The sequence below is a fragment of the Colobus angolensis genome, unplaced genomic scaffold (genome assembly GCF_000951035.1).
Source record: "Colobus angolensis palliatus isolate OR3802 unplaced genomic scaffold, Cang.pa_1.0 Scaffold569, whole genome shotgun sequence".
Taxonomy (NCBI): Eukaryota; Metazoa; Chordata; class Mammalia; order Primates; family Cercopithecidae; genus Colobus; species Colobus angolensis.
Genome location: NW_012119254.1, coordinates 751,103 through 774,093, shown reverse-complemented (window position 1 = coordinate 774,093; position 22,991 = coordinate 751,103). Strand labels below are relative to the sequence as shown.

Genomic DNA, 22,991 nt, shown 5'->3' with positions numbered 1-22,991 from the left:
TCCTTTCCTTTCCTTTCCTTTCCTTTCCTTTCCTTTCCCTTCCCTTCTCTTCTCTTCTCATCTCTCTTCTCTCTTCTTTTGTTCTTTCATTCATTTGTTCATTTGTTTATTCGTTCATTCATTCATTCTTTCTTTCACTCTTTTCTGTCAGAGTCTCACTCTGTCCCATGGACTGGAGTGCAGTGGCATGATCTCAGCTCACTGCAGCCTCCGCCTCCCAGGCTCAAGTGATTCTCCTGCCTCAGCCTCCCAAGTAGCTGCGATTATAGGCACCTGCCACCATGGCTGGCTAATTTCGTATTTCACTTTGGGAGGCTGAGGTGGGTGGCCCACCTGAGGTCAGGAGTTTGACACCAGCCTGGCCAACCTGATGAAACCCTGTCTCTACTAAAAACACAAAATTTAGCTGGGCATAGTGGTGGGTACTTGTAATCCCTGCTACTTGGGAGATTGAAGCAGGAGAATCACCTAAGCCCAGGAGACAGAGGTTTCAGTGAGTTGAGATCATGCCATTGCACTCCAGCCTGGGCGACAGAGTGAGACTCTGTGTCAACAAAACCCAAGGAAAAATAACTTTTAGGAGATTGTATAGTAACTGGATCAGGAATAGAACTCAGAATCCTGCCTTAGCTATTTATTTTTATTTATTTTATTTTTGAGATGGAGTCTCGCTCTGTCACCAGGTTGGAGTGTAGTGGCACGATCTCAGCTCACTGCAACCTCCGCCTCCCAGGTCCAAGCCATTCTTGTGCCTCAGCCTCCTGAGTAGCTGGAATTACAGGTGCCTGCCACCACGCCCATCTAATTTTTGTATTTTCAGTAGAGACAGGGTTTTGACATGTTGACTAGGTTGGTCTTGAACTCCTGACCTCGTTATCTGCCCACCTCAGCCTCCTAAAGTGCTGGGATTACAGGGTTATTTTAATTAAGTAGATTTTACTTCTCCTTTTAAAAATGTTTTTATTTGAAACTAAATAAACAGAAAACCTATCATGCATCTTGGAACATTGTCAGAATTGTGTATGACCATTTTAAGCTTTCTTAGACTTTTATGAGCACGTAGGATAAATATACCCTTGTATTATCTTGTTATTTAGTAATTATGACTTCTCATCTTAACTTTACCTTCTGAACAAAAATTTCTGGAAGAAATATTTTGGGGCAATGTTATGAAATATTGAATAATGTATGTTGTCCCAATTACAGTGGTTTAGATATGAGATGTATTATGTCATCCATGACTCATCCTTTATAAATTACCAAGTGCGTATTTTTTTTCATTTTTGATTTCTTAAATCAGTTGAATAACATAAATAAGGGAAAATCAGATTTGTATATCTTTCCCATAAAGAAACTGCAAGGTCACATTTGTTCAGAGTCAAAGGACTAATACGCAATGTTTTGGTTTTGGTGTGTTTGGTGATATGACAAAAATCTTGTTACTGTGGGAACCTTAAAGAATGGAGTTAAATGTGAGTTTATTGCCCTCTTGTGGAAATTTGTAAGAATGGTTTTTTCCTTTCAAAATCTTATTTTGATACAACCTTTTGAAATTTTAGCTCAATTGGTCTGTGATGACTTGGTCTTAGCTATAGGTTTTTGTCAAGTATACTATTATGGACTCAATATAAAAGGATTTATATAAATAAACAAAAATATTTCGGTTCTCAAAGCGTATAAAACACAAGTATTTTTTCATTATTAAGGAATTAATAATGGCACATTATCATATAGCAATCTAGAGTCTTCTGAGATACAGACAGTGTCAGAATCTGTTGTCTTCATATTGCTTACATGATATTTAAGTCCACTAAAAAGAAATGACTTTCCCATTGGACATTAACCTAATGTAAGGATAAATAACACTCAGTACTATTTTAACAAAATAATCTGCTTGCTACTTTGTTGGTGTTGCCACATGAATTTTGGCAAAGTGTGATGGTTTCATATGACTTTCTGGATGAATCTGGCTAGTTCTCAGCAAGGGTAGAGAGATACTCCCTGCCATATTTGGTCTACTTTTTTGAAAGGCTCTCCGTCTGACTCCTTGGGCACATATTGTCAGTAATGTCTTACAAACTGCATCTGTTTATCTTTAAATTCCAAATAGAATGTCATCCAAATTCAGAAAGTACATGTGGCTGAAAACAGTGCAGCTGTGAGAGCAGTCATCCTGTGAGTATATAGAAGTTGAGGACATGTGGAAGATGTTATAGTAGGAATGAAAGAATTTGGATAGAGGCAGAACTTGGAGGCCATTATAATTATAGCTCATGGAATTTCACCAATTTCACTAAGTCTTCAATGAAAAACAAATACTAGTTTATGTTTAGGAGCTTGGCTGTCATATAGTCATTTCTACCAAAAACTAAAAAATTACCACAGAAGCTCATAGCTTTGCTACCTTCAGATGCCTGAATGATAAGACAAGTTTCTTTAACATCATAAAGGGTCTGATCTCAGTAAAAGGATCATGTTCTTCTAAAAGCAGCAGCTATCAGAATCTGTCTGAGTGGGAGTTGAGGCCGTTTGTATATTTAAGTGCTCTCCAGAGGATTTCGCAGATGGCTGGTGGCCACCCCCAGCCTACGAGGTCCAAAATGGATTTTTTTTTTTTAAAAGAAATATAGGGTCTTGCTCTGTCACCCAGGCTGGAGTGCAGTGGCACAGTCATCAATCACCGCGACCTTGAACTCTTGGGCTCCGGTGATCCTCCCACCTAAGCCTCCCAAGTAGCTGGGACTACAGGTGTGCATCGCCAGGCCCAGCTAACTTTTTAAAAACTTTTTGTAGAGAGAGAGTCTTGCCGCTCACTACATTGCCCAGGCTGGTCTCAAACTCGTGGCCTCATGTGATTCCCCCCACTTTTTCTTCTGAAGTGTTGGGATTCCAGATGTGAGCACCATGCCCAGCTCAAAACTGAACGCTTAAAGAATTTGCATGCTTCCCTCTGCTCCCTACTTCCCTAGGCCCATCCCAATAAGTTCCTTCTGCATCCCCCCTCACCCCCTACTTTTTTTTTTTTTTTGAGACAGGGTCTCACTCCGTCACATCTTTTTTTAAAAATCTTGTTAAATGACACGTCTGTTTTTCCAGTTGCTCAGGTCAAAACTTGGAGTCTTCACTAACTCTTCTCTGTTTTACATACTTCATTTCAAATCCATTAATAAATCCTATTGGTTCTACTTTCAAAATATATCCCGAATTTGACCAGTTCTCACCACCTCCACTATTACTGCTCCGATCTAAGCCAGTACCTTCTTTCACCTGGATTATTGCAGTAACTTCCCTACTTCTATCCTTGCTGTGCTAAAAATTATTGTAACACAGAAGCTGGCATGATCATTATAAAACTTAAGGAAGTTTGTATTTCCCCTCTGCTTAGAACTTTGCAGTGGCTCTTCATCTCTCTTAGAGTAAAAGCCAAGGCCCTAGGAGGTGCCCAGCTGGTATGGCCCCCACGGCCCTCTGGCACCATTTATTGCCCTTCACCTGATTATTTTCTTCCCTAGAATTTGTCACTGTCTCTCTCTCTATATATAGTATGTCCTCCCTAGAATACTCATCAGTACCACAAGGACAGATAATCGGTCTGTTTTGTTTGCTATTGTGTCCCCAGCACCTATAACAGTGCATTGTAGGTGCTCTGTAAACATGTTGATTGAATGCATGAATGCATGAATGCAGGTAGATAGCAGGTTGCAAATGGGCAGTTCATGGTCCCATTTGTCTGGGCTCTATTCCTATTTCTGCTCTTACTGGTTAAATAATTTGGCAAGTTACTTTATCTCTTTGGGTTTCAGTTTCCTTACCTGTAAAATAAGGATAGTCGTTGTACTTCCCTTGTAGATTTGTGGAAAAGATTAAATGAGTGTAAAGTATTTAGCTTGTGGCACGTTGTTCAAATATGTTAGCTCTTGTTACTAGAGCATCTTCCATGTTTATGGTAGGTCGGTCATTCTCAGTATAGTCCCTGAAAACTTGCCTCAGGATCACCTGGAGCTTATTTAAAATGCAGTTTCCTGGGTTCCAGTCCAGAAATCTGAGAAGAGTCCTGAAAGACGTGTGTTTTTACTAGCTCTCCAGGTGGCTTTTTGCATATGAAAATCTGGGAATTCTATGTTAGACAGAGGAGTGATGGGCAACAGCTAGAGCATGGCAATCCTGAGCACGGGGTCAGGTGAGAATGAGGGGACTCTACCTGTAAGTAATCGGAAGGAGGGGCCTTTCCCTCTCAGTGGTGTGTGTGGTGTGTCTGGAGGTGATGGATGGGACTGGGAAATGGACACTGAGAAGCAAACGGGTCCTCTGGCTGCTGCTGATTTTAAAATGATCTTGTTCTGGGATGAGAGTCGATAGCCATGCCTAATTATTTTCTTGTCATTGGCAGTGGGATGTTCTATGACGGGAACCACACATATCTCATTGAGCCAGAAGAAAATGACACTACTCAAGTAAGTGCTCCTTCTGTTTGTTGTGGCAAATGGAAATGTTTGTGCTGAGAGCTTTTCTCCTCTCCTTTTGTTTCTACTTTATTTCATTTTTATATTGTTTAGGGTTAAGATAGTAAACATATGTACAGATTCTCCTTGACTTATGATGGGTCTGTGTCCTGATAAACCTATCATAAGTTAAAAATATTATAAGTCAAAAATATATTTAATACCCTGATAAATGCATCATAAAGTCAAAAACATGTAAGTTGGGGACTGTCTGTATATTTTAAACTAAATATTGAGTAAGTCAAAACCACAAGTGTTTTTTAAAAAATTTCTTGCCAGGTGTGGTGGCTCACACCTGTAATCCCAGCACTTTTGGAGGCTGAGGCGGGCATGAGGTCGGGAGTTCGAGACCAGCCTGGCCAACTTGGTGAAACCCCATCTCTACTAAAATCCAAAAATTAGCCAGGTGCGGTGGCATGTGCCTATAATCCCAGCTACTTGGGAGGCTAAGGCAGGAGTATTGCTTGAACCTCCTGCCACTGCACTCCAGCCCGGGTGACAGAGAGAGACTCTATCTCCAAAACAAACAAACAAACAAACAGAAAATTTCTTTTGTTTCTTTCTCTTTTATTTTGGAAATATAATACTTTCCCTTTCAGGTGTTCTGAAACCTCTGTTTCCATCTCCACCCTAATGTGTTATGATCTTTCTTAGTCTGACTTGGCTACCATAACAAAATCCTGTAGACTGGGTTGCTTAACCAACAGAAACTTTTATCTTTATCTCAGTACTGGGCATGGAAAGTCCAAGGCACCAGCATGGTTGACATCTAGTGAGGGCTCTTTGCTTGAGTTGCAGACGGCTGCCTTCTCACTGTGTTCTCCCATGGCAGAGAGAGAGAGAGAACTCTGGTTGTCTCCTCTTGTTATAAGGGTTCCAGCTATACTGAATGAGGATCTTACCCTTATGACCTCATTTAAGATTTATCACTCCCTCACAGGCCTTATCTCCAGACAAAGTCATCCTGGGTGCCAGGGTCTCAATATGAGAATTTTGGGGACACACACACATTCAGTCCATAACAGATCAAATTCACAGGTCTGTGATTTTTCACCTCTCCTCTCTTTTCTAGATTCCAGATTTTTCTCTGTTGTCTGTTCCTTTTAAGGCTCTGTGCTGATGAAGTTTAGAGAAACCTGAGTCATCTTAATCCTCTCCCTCACTTTAGCTGAAACATTCATTTCCCACAAATTAGAAGAAGTTGAATTAATATTATAGACTACAGAGAAACATAATACACTTTCATTCTATCTCTGTACGTACAAATGTTCTTCCTTGTATTACACAACATTAGTCAAGCAGAGAGGCAAATCCTTTCAAGAAACATACATGATTTTGTCACCCATAAACCATCTTGTTTGGGAAATTCTCTGTATTGTATATTATTTTATGGGTACCCACTGCTGCCTGTCTTGTCACTTTGCTTGACAGTATGATTTTTTTTAAGATAATATGAAACCTATGACATTCTAATTTTTTTTTTTTTTTAGTAATTGGATAAAGCCAGATGAAATTATATTTGAGTGTTTATTAACTTTTTAGAAGAAAAATATGACTTTTTATCTCTTGCTTTTTAATATAGCTTGTATGACACTTGAATTTCAGAACAGGGTCCACTTTGGACATTTACTTATACCAGGCATCCTGCTCCCCAATACTTTGAAAATTGTTAGCTCTGTAGTCTTTCCCTACCAAAGCTCTCTGACTTTTAAAAGGCTGCAGGAATCCGTGAAAGGAACCAGTAATAAAAAAACATTAAGTCATTTTGCCAAATGTCTTATTTGTCCTTGGGGGAATAAATTCATTCATTTGTTTTCCATTACTATAGGCTTTGGCTTCTCTGTGAAGGCATTTTTCTTCTCATTGGATATTGCTCTGGTGCTGAGAGAATTCAGGAGCGAATAGGAAGGGTTGGGCAATGGTTCATCACCTTTCTAAACCCAGGAGAATGCATAGGCAAGCTGTGGTTCTTTTAAGGGTCTCCAGCTACGTTTGCCTAAGGCTGGAGATAATTCGGTTGTACACGCTTAATCACTGTTACTTGTGTCATTTCAGGAGGATTTCCATTTTCATTCGGTTTACAAATCCAGACTGTTTGAATTTCCCTTGGATGATCTTCCATCTGGTATGATGTTCATATAGTGACTTTTTATTTAAAAAACAACTTCAGTAATTTATTTAATGCCTTAGAACTAATCTATTTGTGGAGTATCATTAGCCCACATCTGCTTTTGACGTGTTTAGAGGGAGAGCCAAGTCACATCAAGAGGGAGAATGAAATGCAAACTGGCCTCACAAATGAGTTTGGAAAGATGTGGAGGAAAACTTAAAAAAAATTTTAAATTGCAAATAAGGCACTAAAGGAGAAACAAGATTAGAGCCACAATTGGTCTGTGAGACAAAGTACATGCAAATTCATTCTTGGTGAAATACTGGTCTTGTAAACATAGGGATGAACTCTTAATCATTTCCCTATTTATTGTTTTCCTTGTCTCTTTTTTGCTCTAGCATTTTAAGAAAGAACCATTATAGGTTAACTTTTGTTATCATTATGTGCTATTTGTGAAATTAGTCTTTTCTTCTCATCTACACTGAAATGGACCTAGGTTAATTTTAAGAGTGTTTGTCTCCCAAGATTACTTACGATTTACTATAATAAGTTAGAAGAAAACAAGAAATAGACAAATGTCAAAAATACAAATTTTGTGAAATATTTTCAAAAGTAAGCTTATTTATTTTAGGTCGAATAAATGGACCTAGCAACCTATGTTGCTTCTAGAGTTGCTTCCAAGTCTTCACATGACAAGAAGGGCGGTGCATGCATACTTTGCCTTCCTTAGTGGAGCAGTGATTATGTAGGGTACGTTTCTCTTTGGCTGTGCTGGACTCATTTATTTTCTCCTGAAGATAGACAGCACTCGGAATATCTTTATTCAGAAGATATCTGGATATCTGGTATGGAGATGCTTCCTCCCCTATTTAGTGGACCTTATTTAATTTAATTTAATTTAATTAATTAATTTATTTTTTGTTTTGTTTTGTTTTGTTTTTGAGACAAAGTCTTGCTCTATCGCCCAGGCTGGAATGCAGTAGCGCGACCTCAGCTCACTACAACCTCAGCCTCCTGGGTTCAAGCAATTCTTCTGCCTCAGCCTCCCGAGTAGTTGGGACTACAGGCATGCACCACTATGCCTGGCTAATTTTTGTATTTTTAGTAGAGACAGGATTTCACCATATTGAGTAGACTGGTCTCGAACTCCTGACCTCGTGATCCACCTGCCTCGGCCTCCCAAAGTGCCAGGTTTACAGTTGTGAGCCACCATGGCCAGCCTGATTATTTTAATTTTTAATCTCATTTTAAGCTTTGCAGCAGCCTTGTAAGATTAATGTTATTCCCGGTTTGTAGATGAAGAAACAGAGCTCAGCTAGTTTGTCTTTTCCAGGGTCCCACAGCTAAGTTGAATTATGACACTATGAAAATGTACTATGGTAGAGAATCACAGAGGGAAATGGAAAAATCGCCAGCCTGAGAGTAATCCTAAACTAATGCTTAGAAAATCACTTAGAAGTTTACATTGTCCCTTCATCAGAAAATGAAATAAATGTTTCCTAATGTTCCTTTCTCTCTGACATAAGTTTTTAACTCCTTATCCTCCTGTAATTTCCCTAAAGAGAATGAACATTCTCTCCCCTTCTTTCCTGTTGCCAGAGGGAGAGAAGATTTAATAGAATTTACTATTTTGAAAAATTTTCAAATGGGAATATAGATGCTCTTACCTCTCACAGACTTTTTAGACGGTTCTTTCAGTGGTCTTATAAAACTTTTTACAATCCCTATTCTGATAAGAAAATAAATCATGACTAGCTGTGTGGGAATAAAGCTATAATTTAATGGGTATTACTGGAAGCAGTCAACATTAATTAATATTTAAAGTAACAAATAAAGATTTTCCCCTAAAGACTTGATTGTAGGCTTGCTAGGATTTTTTTTTTTTTTTTTTTTTTTTCTGAGGAAATTGTTCAGGGTTTCTTTCTAGCAGAAACTTTGATGGTGACTTGGCAGTTTTGCTGTTATTAAAATGATTTTTAGACATATTCTTTGAAAACTCAGGTCTGTTTCAATTAGTTTCTAGTTTTCCTCATCAGAAGTTGGCACTGTCAATTTTGAGAGAGTTTTGTCTCCCAACATTACTTATGATTTACTGTGATAAATTAAAAGAAAACAAGAAATAGACAAATAAATGTCACAACTACAATTTCTGTGAAATAGTCTCAAAAGTAAGCTTATTTATTTTAGATTGCATAAAGTTTAACTGGATTATAGATTATCAGCATCATCATCTTGTTATGTTTTGTGTATTTCCCAGAGATAGAAATAAGATCAGCTGTTCCCCAAACTTGTTGGACTGTGGAACGTTTCCTTTACATGGCATGCATGTGTCTCAGGACTAGTGTTTCTGAGAACATATTCTGGGAAAATCCTATTTCCTATGGATGCCTATGCACCCAGTTAAAAAAATATGCAATGAAATATAAAAGTCTTGTGTACTATTCAATAAATTTTTACATACATACACTCTTGTTGAGAGAGAGAGCATTTCTGTTACCCCAATAACTTCCTTTGTACCCTCTGTAGTCGGTGCCTCCCACCTCTGCCGTTTCTTTTGTCTGTTGTAGAACTTTATACAGATGGAATCATGTACTATTTGCAGCTTCTTTTGCTTAGCACATGCCTATGAGGTTTATGTTGTCAAAAGTAGCAATGGTTCATTCTTTTAAATTATTGAATATATTGTGTCCTATGAATATGCCACTTGTTTTCTGCAGGGGGATGGGTTCTTGCACTGTTGCCCAGGCTGGAGTGCAATGGTGCCATCTCGGCTCACTGCAGCCTCCGCCCCCTGGGTTCAAGCAATTCTCCTGCCTCAGGCTCCCAAGTAGCTGGGGTTACAGGCGTACGCTACCATGCTTGGCTAATTTTTGTATTTTTAGTAGAGACAGGGTTTTACCATGTTGGTTAGGCTGGTCTCAAATTCCTGACCTTGGGTGATCCACCCGCCTTGGCCTCCCAAAGTGCTGGGATTCTGGCCTGAGCCACCGCGCCTGGCCTGTACCACAATTTTTAATCTATTAAGTTGATGGACATTTGGGTTGTTTCTGGTTTTTGACTATTATGAGAAAAGCAACTATGCACGTTCTTATACAAGTCTTTTCTGTGGGCACATATTTTCATTTCTTTGGTAAACACCAAGGAATACATTTGCTGGGCCGTAGGGTAGGTACATGTTTAACTGTGTTGAAAGTGTCCTCAAACTTTAGCATGCATCAGAATCATCTGGAGGACCGGTAACTACAGATTGCTGGCCCTATCTTGAGAGTTTTAAATCAGTATATCTTGGGTGGGTTTGGAGAATTTGCATTTCCAGTACTTCCCAGGTGATGTTAATGCTGCTGGTGCTGGAATCACACTTTGAGAACAACCGTTTTATGAGGAATTGCTGAAACCTTTTTCCAAAGTGGGTACACAAAGTGGTATACTTGCGTCAGCACTCTGAGAGTTTTAATTGTTCCACATCTTGACCAACATCTGCTCTGTTATTCTTTAATTTTAGCTGTTCTAGTGTATTTGGTGCTATCTCACTTTGGTTTAAATTTGCATTTTTCTTGTGATTAATGATGTGTAGTATATATACTTATTTGCCACTAATCAGAATTTCTGTCTTTTTGTTGTTAAGTTGTAGGAGTACTTACATATTCTAGATAGAAGGCCTTTGCCAAATATGCCTTATGAATATCTTTTCCCCAGTCTTTGGTTTGCTCATTTACTTACTTAATGGCATCTTGTGATGAACAGATGTTTTAAATTTTGTGAAGTTTAACATTAGTTTTTATCGTTATTGCTTTCTCTATGCTAAGTAATTTTTGCTAGCTCCCAAGTTTTGAAGATATTATCTGGTGTTTTCTTCTAAAAACTCTATAGTTTTATTTTTTATGTTTAGATCTAGGATCCTCTTCAAATTACATTTTGTTCATGGTGAAAAGTAGGAGTTAAGTTTTATTTTATTATTTTTTATGTGAATATACAATTATTCTAATACCATTTTTTGGAAAGAGTTTCCTTTCCTTTTATCAATGAATTGTTTTGATGCCTTTGTCAAAAAGTATTAATATGAGTCAATTTCGGCCGGGCACAGTGGCTCAAGCCTGTAATCCCAGCACTTTGGGAGGCCGAGATGGGCGCATCACGAGGTCAGGAGATCGAGACCATCCTGGCTAACCTGGTGAAACCCCGTCTCTACTAAAAAATACAAAAAACTAGCCGGGCGAGGTGGCGGGCACCTGTAGTCCCAGCTACTCAGGAGGCTGAGGCAGGAAAATGGCGTAAACCCGGGAGGCGGAGCTTGCAGTGAACTGAGATCGGACCACTGCACTCCAGCCTGGGTGACAGAGCGAGACTCTGTCTTAAAAAAAAAAAAAAATGAGTCAATTTCTTGACTCTTACTTTATTTGGCTATGCTTATCATACTTTGTTTTGCTTACTGTGGCTTTATATAAGTTTTGAAATCAAATAACATAAATCCTCCAATTCTGTTTTTTTCCCCCCAAAATTCTGGCTATTCTGGGCCCTTCACATTTCCCTACAAATTTTAGAAACTACTTGTCAATTTCTATAATTCTGAGATTTTTATTAGAATTGTATTAAAAGTATGGATTAATGGGGAAAAACAACATATTATTAGTAGTGAGTCTAAAATTTCTTTCAGTATTTGGTCATTTTTAGTGTAGATGTTGTATTAGTTATTATCTATTGCTTATCTATTGTATTATCTATTGCTGTGTAACAAATTACTCTAAAACCTAGTGGCTTTAATAAACAAACATTATTATCTCATGATTTCTGAGAATCAGGAACCTGGGTGTGGTTTAGCTGGGTGCCTCTGGCCCACAGTGTCGTGAGTTTGTAGCGTAACTGTCAGCTGGGACTCCAGTTTCATTTGAAGGCTCAACTGGGGAGGATTCGCTTCTGAGCTCGCTAATATGATTGTTGTGAGGCCTCAGTACCTCACCACATGGGCCTCTCCACAGGGCTGCCCCCCCACCAACCTGGTAGCTAACTTGTTCTAGGAGAGAGTGAGAGACCAAGAGAAGAGAGAGAATGAGGCACGATACCTAAGATGGAAGCTACAGTCTTTTTGTTAACCTGATCTCAAAAGCAACATCTGATCACTCTTGCTGCATAGTATTTATTAGAAATGAGTCACAGGGTCCAGCCTTCTTTCAAGGGAATGAGATTATACAGTGGCATTGTATAGTTATCTATTGCTGAGGAATACATTTTTATTATGTACAGAAAAATTAGAAAGTAGCTGAGTAATAAATTACCACAAAATGCACCTCTTAAGACAATATACACTTATTATCTCATAGTTTCTGTGGATCAGGAGTCCAAGAATGGCTTTGATGGGTTCTCTGCTTCAGTGGCCCTCACAGGCTGCAGTCAAGGTGTTTGCTAGGACTTCGTCTCGTCTCAAGGCTCAACTGTGGAATGATATGCAATGGTTGTTGGCAGAATTCAGTTCTTTTTAGCCTCGTAGACCAAGGGCCTTGGTTTCTTGCTGGCTTTGGCTGATGGTTACTCTTTTTCTCACATGGGCCTCTCCATAGGGCAGCTCACAACACTGGTGCTCGCGTAATGAAAGCCGGTAAGGAAGAGTCTCTAGCAAGATGAGTTACAATCTTACATAATGTTTTCTGGAGAAATGACCTTTGCTGTATTCCATTGGTTGGAAGCAAGTTACAGGTTTTACTTACACTCAGAGAGAGGGCATTACACAAGGGCGTGAGTACCAGGAGGTGGAGACTATTAGAGGTCATCTTAAAGTTTGTCAAATTCTTCTCTTTGGCCCTCAGTGATTCCTGTCTCTTTTACCTACAAAATACATTCTCTTCCTTTCTAGGTCTCTAAGAGTTTCATTCTGTAATAGCATCTGCTCTAAGTCTAGAATCTCATTATCGAAATCAGGTCCAGGTGTGGATGAGGGTCGTTGGGTGTAATTTCTCTTAATCCTTCTGTATGTAAAACTGAAGAGACAAGTTATCTGCCCTTGTACTCCCAGGATCCAGTAATGGGCCAGCTATAGACATTCCCTTACAAAAGAGGGAACATTTGAGAAACAAGAAAGACACTGACATTGCAGTTCTGAAATTCTGCTGGGCAAATGTTGACCCTTTTTGATTGGGTTTCAAGGCCTGGAAATAATTCTCCATGACTCTTGGCTCTATGTTCTCAGCTCTTGATTCTGCTCATCCCTCCTTTTCTATGAAAGGTAGTACATATTTGCAGCTGAGTAGTTTTATCAGTCTGCTATTCTAGTTTGCTAAGAGTTTTTATCCAGAATAGGTGTTGAATTTTGTCAAATGCTTTTCTATGTCTATTGAGATGATCATATGATTTTCTCCTTTAATCTGTTAATGTGATGAATTGTATAAATTGATGTTTTGAATATGAAACTAATTTGCATTCTCAAATGGGCCCCAGTTGGTTATGGTAGATTATATTTTTGTGTATTACTGGGTTTGATTTGACTATGTTTTGTTAAACATTTTTAATGTATAGGTTCAGAAAGCATATTGGACTCTAGTTTTCTTTTCTGGTTTTAGTACCAGGGTTTTGCTGGTCTTACAAGATGTGTTAGGAAAAGTTTCCGACTCTTTTTTCTTTTTTAAGTTTGTGTAAAAGTGGTATTATTTCTTCCTTTAATGTTTGGTAGAATTCATCAGTGAAGTCATCTTGCCTTGCAGTTTTCTTGGAGAGTTTAATTAAGAATTAAAGTTATTTAATAGATACAGGATTATTCAGATTATCTACATATACACATGTTCAAGGAATTTCATCTAAATTAACAAATTTATTGGCATAAAGCTCTTCATAATATCCTCATATTATCTTTTTAATATCTATAGAATCTGTAGTGATTTGCTTTCTTTATTGGTCAAGTCCTGCTGATCAATTTTATTGATTTTTGTTTTTAAGTTTTTAGTCTCACTTTTTTCTATTTGATTTGTGTTTAATTTGCTCTTATTTTTCTGGGCTGTTAAGGTGGAAGGTTAGATCATAATTTAAACTTTTTTTTTCTTTTCTAACATAACCACTTAAAGCTATGCATTTCCCTTCAAGCACTAAATGCCTTACCTGCATCCTTCATATTTTGACTTGTCGTATTTTTATTTACTTTAGGTCAAAACATTTTCTAAATTACCAGGTGATTTCTTCGTTGTCCAATGGGTTATTTAGAAATGTAGAGCTTAGTATGGAAATACTTGGTTATTTTGTTCCAAGCACCTTTTTATTATAGATTTTTTAATTTAATAGAATTGCAGTAAGAGAAAATACTCTGTGTCATTTCATTTTCTTTAAATAAAATTTATTGGGACTTGCTTTATGATCTATGATATTGCCTGTCTTGGTGAATGTTTCATGTGTTCTTGAAAAGGATATGTATTCTTCAATTATTGGGTAAAGTGTTAAAAATGCCAACTTAGTTAAATTGGTTAATAGTATAGTCTTCTGTGTCCATATGATTCTGTTTGCTTTTTTTTTTCTTTCAATTACTGAGGGAGGATTGTTGAAATCCTTAACTGTAACTTTGAATTTGTCTATTTCTCCTTTCAGGTCTGTCACTTTCTGCTTTATGTATTTTGAAACTCTGTTATTAGGTGAATAAACATTTAGGAGCATTGTGTCTTTTTGATGAATCAACCCATTTATAATTAGGAAATAGTTTCCTTTCTCCTAGGTACTTATTGTCCTGAAGTTACATTGTCTGATATTAATATTTCCTTCACAGTTCTCTTGTGATTAATGTTTGTAAGGTGTATCCTCTTCCATACTTTAAATTTAAAGTGCCCCTCTTCTAAACAGCATATAGTTAAGTCTTGCATTAAAAAAAAAATCCAGTCTGGCAATCTTTGCCTTTTAGGCACAACATTTAGTCTATTTACATTTAATTATTGATATGAGATGGGTTACTTTTGTAATCTTGTTTTTCTGTTTTTCCTGTTAGTTTTTTTTTTTTAATTATAAAAGATAACTTATTCCGTTTCTCAGCAAATCCCTTGTATGCCCAGGCCATAGCATTCTGAAAAATGACATGGTGGGAGAATATTTGAACATGAAATAAAGAGAGAATATTAATTTCCTTGCCCTGATTTTATTATTCAGCTTCTTGGTCACAGATTTCTCTGACCATTATTATCTCTCCTTTATGAACAGTATCCAAAAATAATGATAATGGTTTACCTTGAGTGTTTTATAGCATTATTCCTATAATAAGTCCCTTCAGGTTGTTCAGTCATCAAAGTTTTAGGAAATCTGTACCCTAGGGAAAGATTGCAACTTTCCATTCACTTTGTAGAACAATCCTCCCTTGTAAATAACCTAATCTTATATTCAGAGATGAATCTATGTGCATAAACAGTTGATGTATGATTTTCACATCTGCTACCAAGAGCAGATAAAGCCTGAGATTAATTTGGTTATGGGCAAAGAAGAATGTAAATTAATTGGAAAAAATTAACTCAAAACTTTGGTGTCCTGTAACAATTTCTTAATAAATTATGAACTCAGGAATGTGTGATTATTTTTTCTTCTTCTTATTGCTCGTCTTCTTTCTTTTGCTGCCTCAAGAAGGTTAGTAATGGAAGTGAAAGTTGAGTTGGCTGTTTAGAAGATTCCTAGTAAATAATGTAATGATATTTATAGGAGAAATATGAAATTTTTTTGAAGTAAATTAGAACAGAAATAATGTTCTATATTTTGCAAATTATATTCATCTTTTAAATGTTTATTTAGTATTAATATAGTAAATTAATGTTTAGTATTGACATACTAAATGTTTTGTGTGATCATTAAGTACAGCGTTATACATTATAAAATTCATAAGAAGGAAGGGCAGGTAAAACTTTACCCTGTATTGAAGAAATATGACAAATTCACTAAGTTAAGTTAAATTTAATTTCCTTTTAGAATTTCAACAAGTAAACATTACTCCACCAAAATTTGTTTTGAAGCCAAGACCAAAAAGGAGTAAACGGCAGGTATGTATTCACAGTGGTATGTCGTGTTATTTTAAAACAATTGTCAACTGCCAATCATTTTAATCTACAGTAAGTCTGTGTGAGAGGGTGAGTATTAGTTTGGGAATTTGTCAGGCTGTGGTAAACCGTAAGGGTGACAGATCTGAAGAAGCAGTAGAAAGGGGAACCATGTTATTTCACAGATGCAAAAAGGATTCAAGACAGTGGTGATAATATGTTTCTTCATCATATTATGGGTTATGAGGCTCCTGCTTGTGGCATCTCAGGTTCTTTCTACAATAGGCTTCTTTCCTTGCCCAGATATGTACCACATTGTGGAATCCACTTGTATGGTTTATATCCTTGTATTTATTCCTTGAATATAACCCCTTAGGAATGAATCAATCCAGTTGTGAAGCCACAAAATGCTTTTGTCTCACTTGAGTAATCTTTGGAGTCCAGGATATAAAATTAGGTCACGGGCTTTATGATTGTTCCACTGGATATTGGACTGGGTAATAATAACTGTTGATATGGTGCTTTAAACCAAATGAAGTTGGTACTATTATTCACCTTTCACTGAAAGAAAAATGATGACTCTGACATGAGAAAATGACTTGCTCAAATCACAGAGCTGGCAAGTAGTTTAGAAAAGTTAAGAGTTGTGGCCATCAGAATCAAGATATCACCACTGTGGTGGTGTGGGCAGGGGAGGTGGCCTCCTATGAAGGAAATAGATCTCTAGTAAGATCAAGAAGTTGAAGGAACCAGGTGTCTTCTTTTTATTACCTTGAAATAAAATACATGTTTACAGACAGATTTTTATTGTGAATAATTATTGCTAAATCTTATTGAATACTATTGAATGCTTACCTTGTCAAATTCTTATAATAGGGTCTATTATAAGAATTTTAACTATATTAACACATGTAACCCTCAAAAACCTTAAGAGGAAGGTGTTATCACAGGTTAAGTACACCTTTTCCAAAATGCTTGGGACCAGAAGTGTTGCAGATTTTGATTTGTGTATGTGTGTGTGGCGGGTGGGGGGGTAGATTTCAGAATATTTACATTATACTTAGTGATTCAGCATCCCTAATTCAAAAATTAGAAATCTGAAGTGCTCTAGTGAGCATTTCTTTTGAGTGTCATATTGGTGCTCAAAAAGTTTTTCATTTTGGAGCATTTGGAGTTTTGGATTTTTAGATGAGAGATATTCAACCTATAATATCCTCATTTTACTGATAAGGACATTGAAGATAAGAGAATCAAGAAACTTGCCCAAAGCCACATAGGGTGACTCTGGTGGAGTTGGGATTCTGACCTAGGAAGTCTGGTCTCAGAGAGGTGCTTATAACCACATATACGCCATATATTGCCTCTCAGACCCATGTGTTCCATGAATTACTACTACGACCTTTATAAATGTTGTGAATGTTTATATATGTATATATACACACACACACATATACACACACATATGTACTCATATATATGATTATGTATAAACTCATATATATAGGTAGAGACATATTTATCTTGAGGCCCAGTTAGATAAAATGATTACCATCAGGATTTAATGTGAAATTATTGTTTTTGAATTATAGACTGAAAGAATAGGACAATATTCTAGAAAGCTAGCTGTAATAGATAACTCAAGACAGCCTGGGAGTTCTCAAAGCTATTCTAACAAAGACCCCATGTCATTTGGGGATCCTCTGAACCATCCTAGATGAAGGCACGTGACTCATCCCAGTTTGGAGATTAAATAATAAAAGTGCCAATCACTCCATTCCCTGTACCCTCTCAGAGATCCTCAGAGGACCTTAAACCCAAAAGAATGCTCTTCATATGTTCCTATTTTCAAGATAGACTGTTAAATAAAATTGCTGGATGCACAAAGGAGTGAAATAAACGGAATTACAAAATAAAGGATATATTCACATTTAGTTTTATATGCATAAATATTTTTGGAAGGAACCAGTAACTTGCTGTATCCATTGTGGGGGAAGGACTAGGAACTGAGTAGGTGGAGAATAGAGGTGAGAGGAAGATATTCGTCTTCTGTTCTTTTATACTTCTTAAATTTTCTGAGCCATGTTAATTTATTACCAACTCAGAAACTAAACAAATTGATGAAAACATTTTTTTAATGCTGAAGGAATAAAAAGGGAAAATTTTGTTTTGTCAGTTTCCTCCATATTTTTTAGGTTTTCACAGCCACGTTTAGAGGGCTGAATTAGGTGCTGTTTCCTTTCCTGTGTTACAGCTTCGTCGATATCCTCGAAATGTAGAAGAAGAAACCAAATACATTGAACTGATGATTGTGAATGATCACCTTATGGTAGGATTTGCTGTTGTTTTTAAGCCTGTTCGTGCCTAGGGTAAAACTGGTGAGTGTAAAAATATGTTTAGAAAAAACAAGAAGCCCATCAAGCTGTAACCTGGAGAAGGTATTTGTATAATCAAATGTATTTGTTAACTAGCAACAACCTGCAATTAGGAAATATTCATAGGTGGAAATAACTAGCAGTAATTTTTGAGTTTTCAAAAATACTTTGTGACTCAGTATCAACTTCTGAATTTGCTTGGTTAGTAGAGGTGCTAATATTTGAATCTCCACTTACTAAAATGACAAGGTTTAAAAAAACGGAAATTCCATTATATATTGAAAAAGTGAGGCACCAATTATGTGACATTTTAGTTTGCAAGGTACAACTTTATCTTAATAAAAGAAAAGCAATTTTTCTATTTTGGTGTTACTGTGCAGAAATCATATGCAAATGCTTACATAGCTAACCAGTGAAGATTCTTAAGATAAGAACTTGACAAAATTTTCATGTTGTTGAATAAAATTATTTTGACCCATAGTGTTTATATTCAGTTAATGGGCATATTGCAGGCAGTATGATTACATTCATAGCACAACAGTGAGTTATAATGCTAATTGTTCCATGTAACCAAAGTTTTAAACTAAAAATGTTTAATGATGCATATTACCGAATTTTACTTAAGTTCAGGTACAAGTGCATTTTACTTTAACTACTTATTTGAGGAAAAGATTATCATTTATTTATGTATGATTAAATACATAATTTAGATCTTAATTATTATGGTTGCTAATAATAATAATCGCAACATAATCAGGATTGAGTGCTGCTTCCTTGTTCAAGCTAGGTCTAAGTTTTATCTTTCCACCTATTTGAATCCAGTGAATGTTACTGTTCTCCAGGACTTTTATAAAATAAGTTACAACAACATATATTTTGAGCATTTTAGATAGTCACAAATTTAGATATCCATAGACGTCTGTAGACATATACCATAAGTGAAATGAACCAGGTATAAGACAGTATAGGTGGGTGAGGCCTGTGGTGAAAAGAGTGGTGCGCGGCCTGGCTAGGGGGAGCAACTGCCTCTCAGTGTTTGCCAGTTATTACCAGGTGGGAATGCTAATTTTAACTGAAGCCAGAAATTGGATTTTACATGGTATTTCCTGATTTTTAAAACACATTTGAGACTAATCAAAGATCTATGTGATCCACATCTGCCCTGTGTGCCACCTTGTTGTGACCTTTATCTTAGAGCTTTCCTCTTCCTGAATAAGTCTTATAGAACTTTTCAATTTGTATACTTTTAGCAGTGTTCACATCCACTTTACTGTGTATACCCCTACTTAGATTTGTATGTCTTGCAATTCATAGACAACTTTCATATGTTTTATCATTTTGAATAACAATGCCGATAAAAATAAATCTATGAAATGGATGGATTGGATATTTTTTACTTCATCTCCCAGATTAATAAATTGAGGCCTCAATCCTCTAAGAGCCTTGTCTCAGGCAACACAGCAGATAAAGAACTTGATCTCAACTGACTCTGACATTTTTTTACAGAAAGCACATTTTTACAGAAAAGATTTTTTTTTACATTTGTAGGGATCTTTCAATTGCACCATGTTTTCTCTGATGAGATGGTTGTTTTCTGATCACTTTGGAAGACCTTCACTTTTTTTCTTTTGCTTTCAGTTTAAAAAACATCGGCTTTCCGTTGTATATACCAATACCTATGCGAAGTCTGTGGTGAACATAGCAGACTTAGTAAGTATCAACCCAGTCCATTATTGCCCTAGAAGAATCTTATTTCCTAATTGCTAATAGAATGGATAATATGATTCTTATAGTTTCACTGCTCTATGTTGCACTTCAACCAAGGTGTCTAGTAAGTCCCAGGTGACCTTGCAATAGACTTTATTGACTTTGATGTCTGGCTGGGAAGAGGAACTGGTCGAAATTATCCATAGATATGCCTGAAATTCCATCCTGTGTTTTTCACCCTGTAAAAACAGAGGTTGTGTCATACCCCTAACAAAGATATTCACAGTGACTTATAATGACGGAGAAGCAGTACAACAGCTGTACCTTTTTCAAGAGTGCCTGGTGCTGTGGCAGTGATACAACTAAATAATTCCACTATACCTCCATACTTCCCAAATCTTCCCTTGACGAGGCTGTGCTAGTACCTTCTTCACAAGTCTAATCAGAGCCAGTCAGGTTGTATATAAATTATTTCTTTGGAGAGTCGTCATTGCTCCATTTTTGGCTAAGGGAACTCAAGCATGCATGAATTCTTTTTCCAGGATACCAGAAAACAGATTCAGGTGGAACTTTGAATAGGGTGCAAGTATTCGTCAAAAGGGACCTTTTGTTTCCAAAAAGTGCTCTGTTCTTTGGGTATTAGTCAACAATTTCAGTCTCAGTTACTCAAGGGAAATGCATGTAAATTAGAAAGTTATCTCGCTTTAACTAAAACTCAAAAGAATTTTCCATGAAAGGAGTTTTGTAGTCCTGTTCATAAACTGTTTGATTTTACCACATATACAACTGATGTGTTCATTTTATTAATATACTAGATATATAAAGACCAACTTAAGACCAGGATAGTATTGGTTGCTGTGGAAACCTGGGCGACTGACAACAAGTTTGCCATATCTGCAAATCCATTGATCACCCTACGTGAGTTTATGAAATACAGGAGGGATTTTATCAAAGAGAAAAGTGATGCAGTACACCTTTTTTCGTACGTAACTTCTGTAATGATGTATTACTTTTTCTGATTTCATGTTAAATGCTTTATTGTGACTGAAATGTATCCTTTCTGCTACATAACACAATTAGGATTTGACATGGCAGATGGCAGATAGATTTGGAAAAAGTTTTAAAGTATAGATTGTTTCAAATTGCCATGAAAGTGTAAAAGTTTTAATTTTGAGTTATTTTATTACTTAATATTTGTTTTATTTAATTTTTCAAGATGTTTAAATAGAGCATTTACTGAGTAAAAATACTGCTAATACTCATATATAGTATTCTGAACTGCAGATAAATTATATTCTTTAAAGTTACTGTCTTTTAAATGTTAATGTTTTCTCTGTTTTTGGTTCTAAGATGAGAGCTTAGTATTTCTGGAATTTATTTTTACTTTTTTCTCACTCTTATGTTCTTTTTTTGATAGCATGCATATTTGACGTAATAGCAAATTATATATAGTAGAATTTTAAAAATCTATCATCTAAAGTCAGAACTGTTGAAGAAAGTTATAAAAGGAAGAAAGATATATTTTGGGGTAACTTTATATATAATTTCAAATTTAGAGAAAAGTTGCAAGAATACTACAAGGAAATTGCATATGCCCTCTATTCAGATTCATCAGTTATTCACATTTTCCCCCATTTGTTTCATAATTTTCTTTTTTTCTTTTTTCTTTTTTTTTTGAGACGGAATCTCGCTGTCACCCAGGCTGGAGTACAGTGGCCAGATCTCAGCTCACTGCAAGCTCCGCCTCCTGGGTTCACACCATTCTCCTGCCTCAGCCTCCCGAGTAGCTGAGACTACAGGCGCCGGCCACCATGCCCGGCTAGTTTTTGTATTTTTTTTTTTTTAGTAGAGACGGGGTTTCACCGTGTTAGCCAGGATGGTCTCGATCTCCTGACCTTGTGATCCGCCCGTCTCGGCCTCCCAAAGTGCTGGGATTACAGGCTTGAGCCACCGCGCCCGGCCTGTTTCATAATTTTCTTCCATTCTCCCTCCCTTCCTTCCATTCATCCATCCTTCAGATTTTTTGTTTGTTTTTGTTTTTTTTTTTCCTGAACCTTTTGAAAGTAAGTTGAAGACACTTACTGGGGATTTATTATTAAATAGTATATATTCTCTAAGAGTAAAAAGACATTCTCTTATATAACCACAGTAAATTATTGAAACTGGAAAATTTAACATAAACAATACTCTTATGTAATCCATTGGTCTATATTCAAATTTCACCAATTACCTCAATAATGTCTTTTATAGCTAATTTTCCCCATCCAAATCCAATCCAGGATCACACATTGCATTTAATCATCATGTCTCTTTAGTCTCCTTTAATCTGAAAGATTTCCTCAGTTTTCTTTTGTCTATTTTGAGTTTAATACTTTTGGAGAGTATAGGCCAATTATTTTATTGACTGTTCCTCATGGGAATGCCTGATGTTAAGTTATGTATTTTTGGCAGAAATACCAGAGAAGTGATTTTGTGTCTTTCTCAGAGTACATCATATCAGCCAATTATTTTTTAATAGATATACTTCAATTTAAGATATTTATTAATCTTGTGAGAAAACATCCCTCATAAACCTTTGTCTTTGGTTACGTGTATAAACAATTTTCACATTCTTCCCTTGCAGCATGAATATATTGTATAGAAATCTTATGTATATTGAGAAAATAAATGTGGTAAACTAATAATGAGAGGTGCTATGATGTTTGAACTGTGAACAGTAAGCATTTTTCATTTCCTTTTCTAAAAGGGGAAGTCAATTTGAGAGTAGCCGGAGCGGGGCAGCTTATATTGGTGGGATTTGCTCGTTGCTGAAAGGAGGAGGCGTGAATGAAGTAGGTGTGAACATCTGTACAATACAAAGTGGTATGATGGCTGAAAATGTTTTCCTCGTACTTAAGAGAGAATTTCTCAGTATTCACATACTCCAGATGTTAGATTGCTATATTACAAATCAATATGGCGGCCTGTCACAATGGCTTATTCCTGTAATTCCAGCACTTTGGGAGGCTGAGGTGGACAGATTGCTTGAGATGAGGAGTTTGAGACAAGCCTGGGTAACATGGCAAAACCCCATCTTTATCAAAAATACAAAAATAGTAGCGTGTATCTGTAGCCCCAGCTACTGGGGAGGCTGAAGTGGGAGGATGGCTTGAGCCTGGGAGGCAGAGGTTTTATTGGGCCCAGATTGCACCACTGCACTCCAGCCTGGGCAACAGAGTGAGACCCTGTCTCTAAATAAGTAAGTAAGTAAGTAAATAAATAAATAAATAAAATAAAAAATTAAATAAAAAACTAATATGGTTACTATAAGTGACCA

The 22,991-nt window shown here is 36.6% G+C and overlaps 1 protein-coding gene across 5 annotated transcripts in view; it reads left to right on the top strand.

Moving 5' to 3' along the window:
* ADAM22 (ADAM metallopeptidase domain 22) overlaps positions 1-22,991 on the top strand; it is a 260,142-nt gene that overhangs the window by 165,345 nt on the left and 71,806 nt on the right. For all 5 annotated transcript variants that reach the window (XM_011961759.1, XM_011961758.1, XM_011961757.1 and 2 more), the window contains 7 exons: positions 4,391-4,454; positions 6,558-6,627; positions 15,529-15,599; positions 17,848-17,922; positions 19,607-19,678; positions 20,491-20,657; positions 22,422-22,506. In XM_011961759.1, coding sequence (XP_011817149.1) covers positions 4,391-4,454; positions 6,558-6,627; positions 15,529-15,599; positions 17,848-17,922; positions 19,607-19,678; positions 20,491-20,657; positions 22,422-22,506 — 604 coding nt within the window. The remainder of the gene's footprint in view (positions 1-4,390; positions 4,455-6,557; positions 6,628-15,528; positions 15,600-17,847; positions 17,923-19,606; positions 19,679-20,490; positions 20,658-22,421; positions 22,507-22,991) is intronic.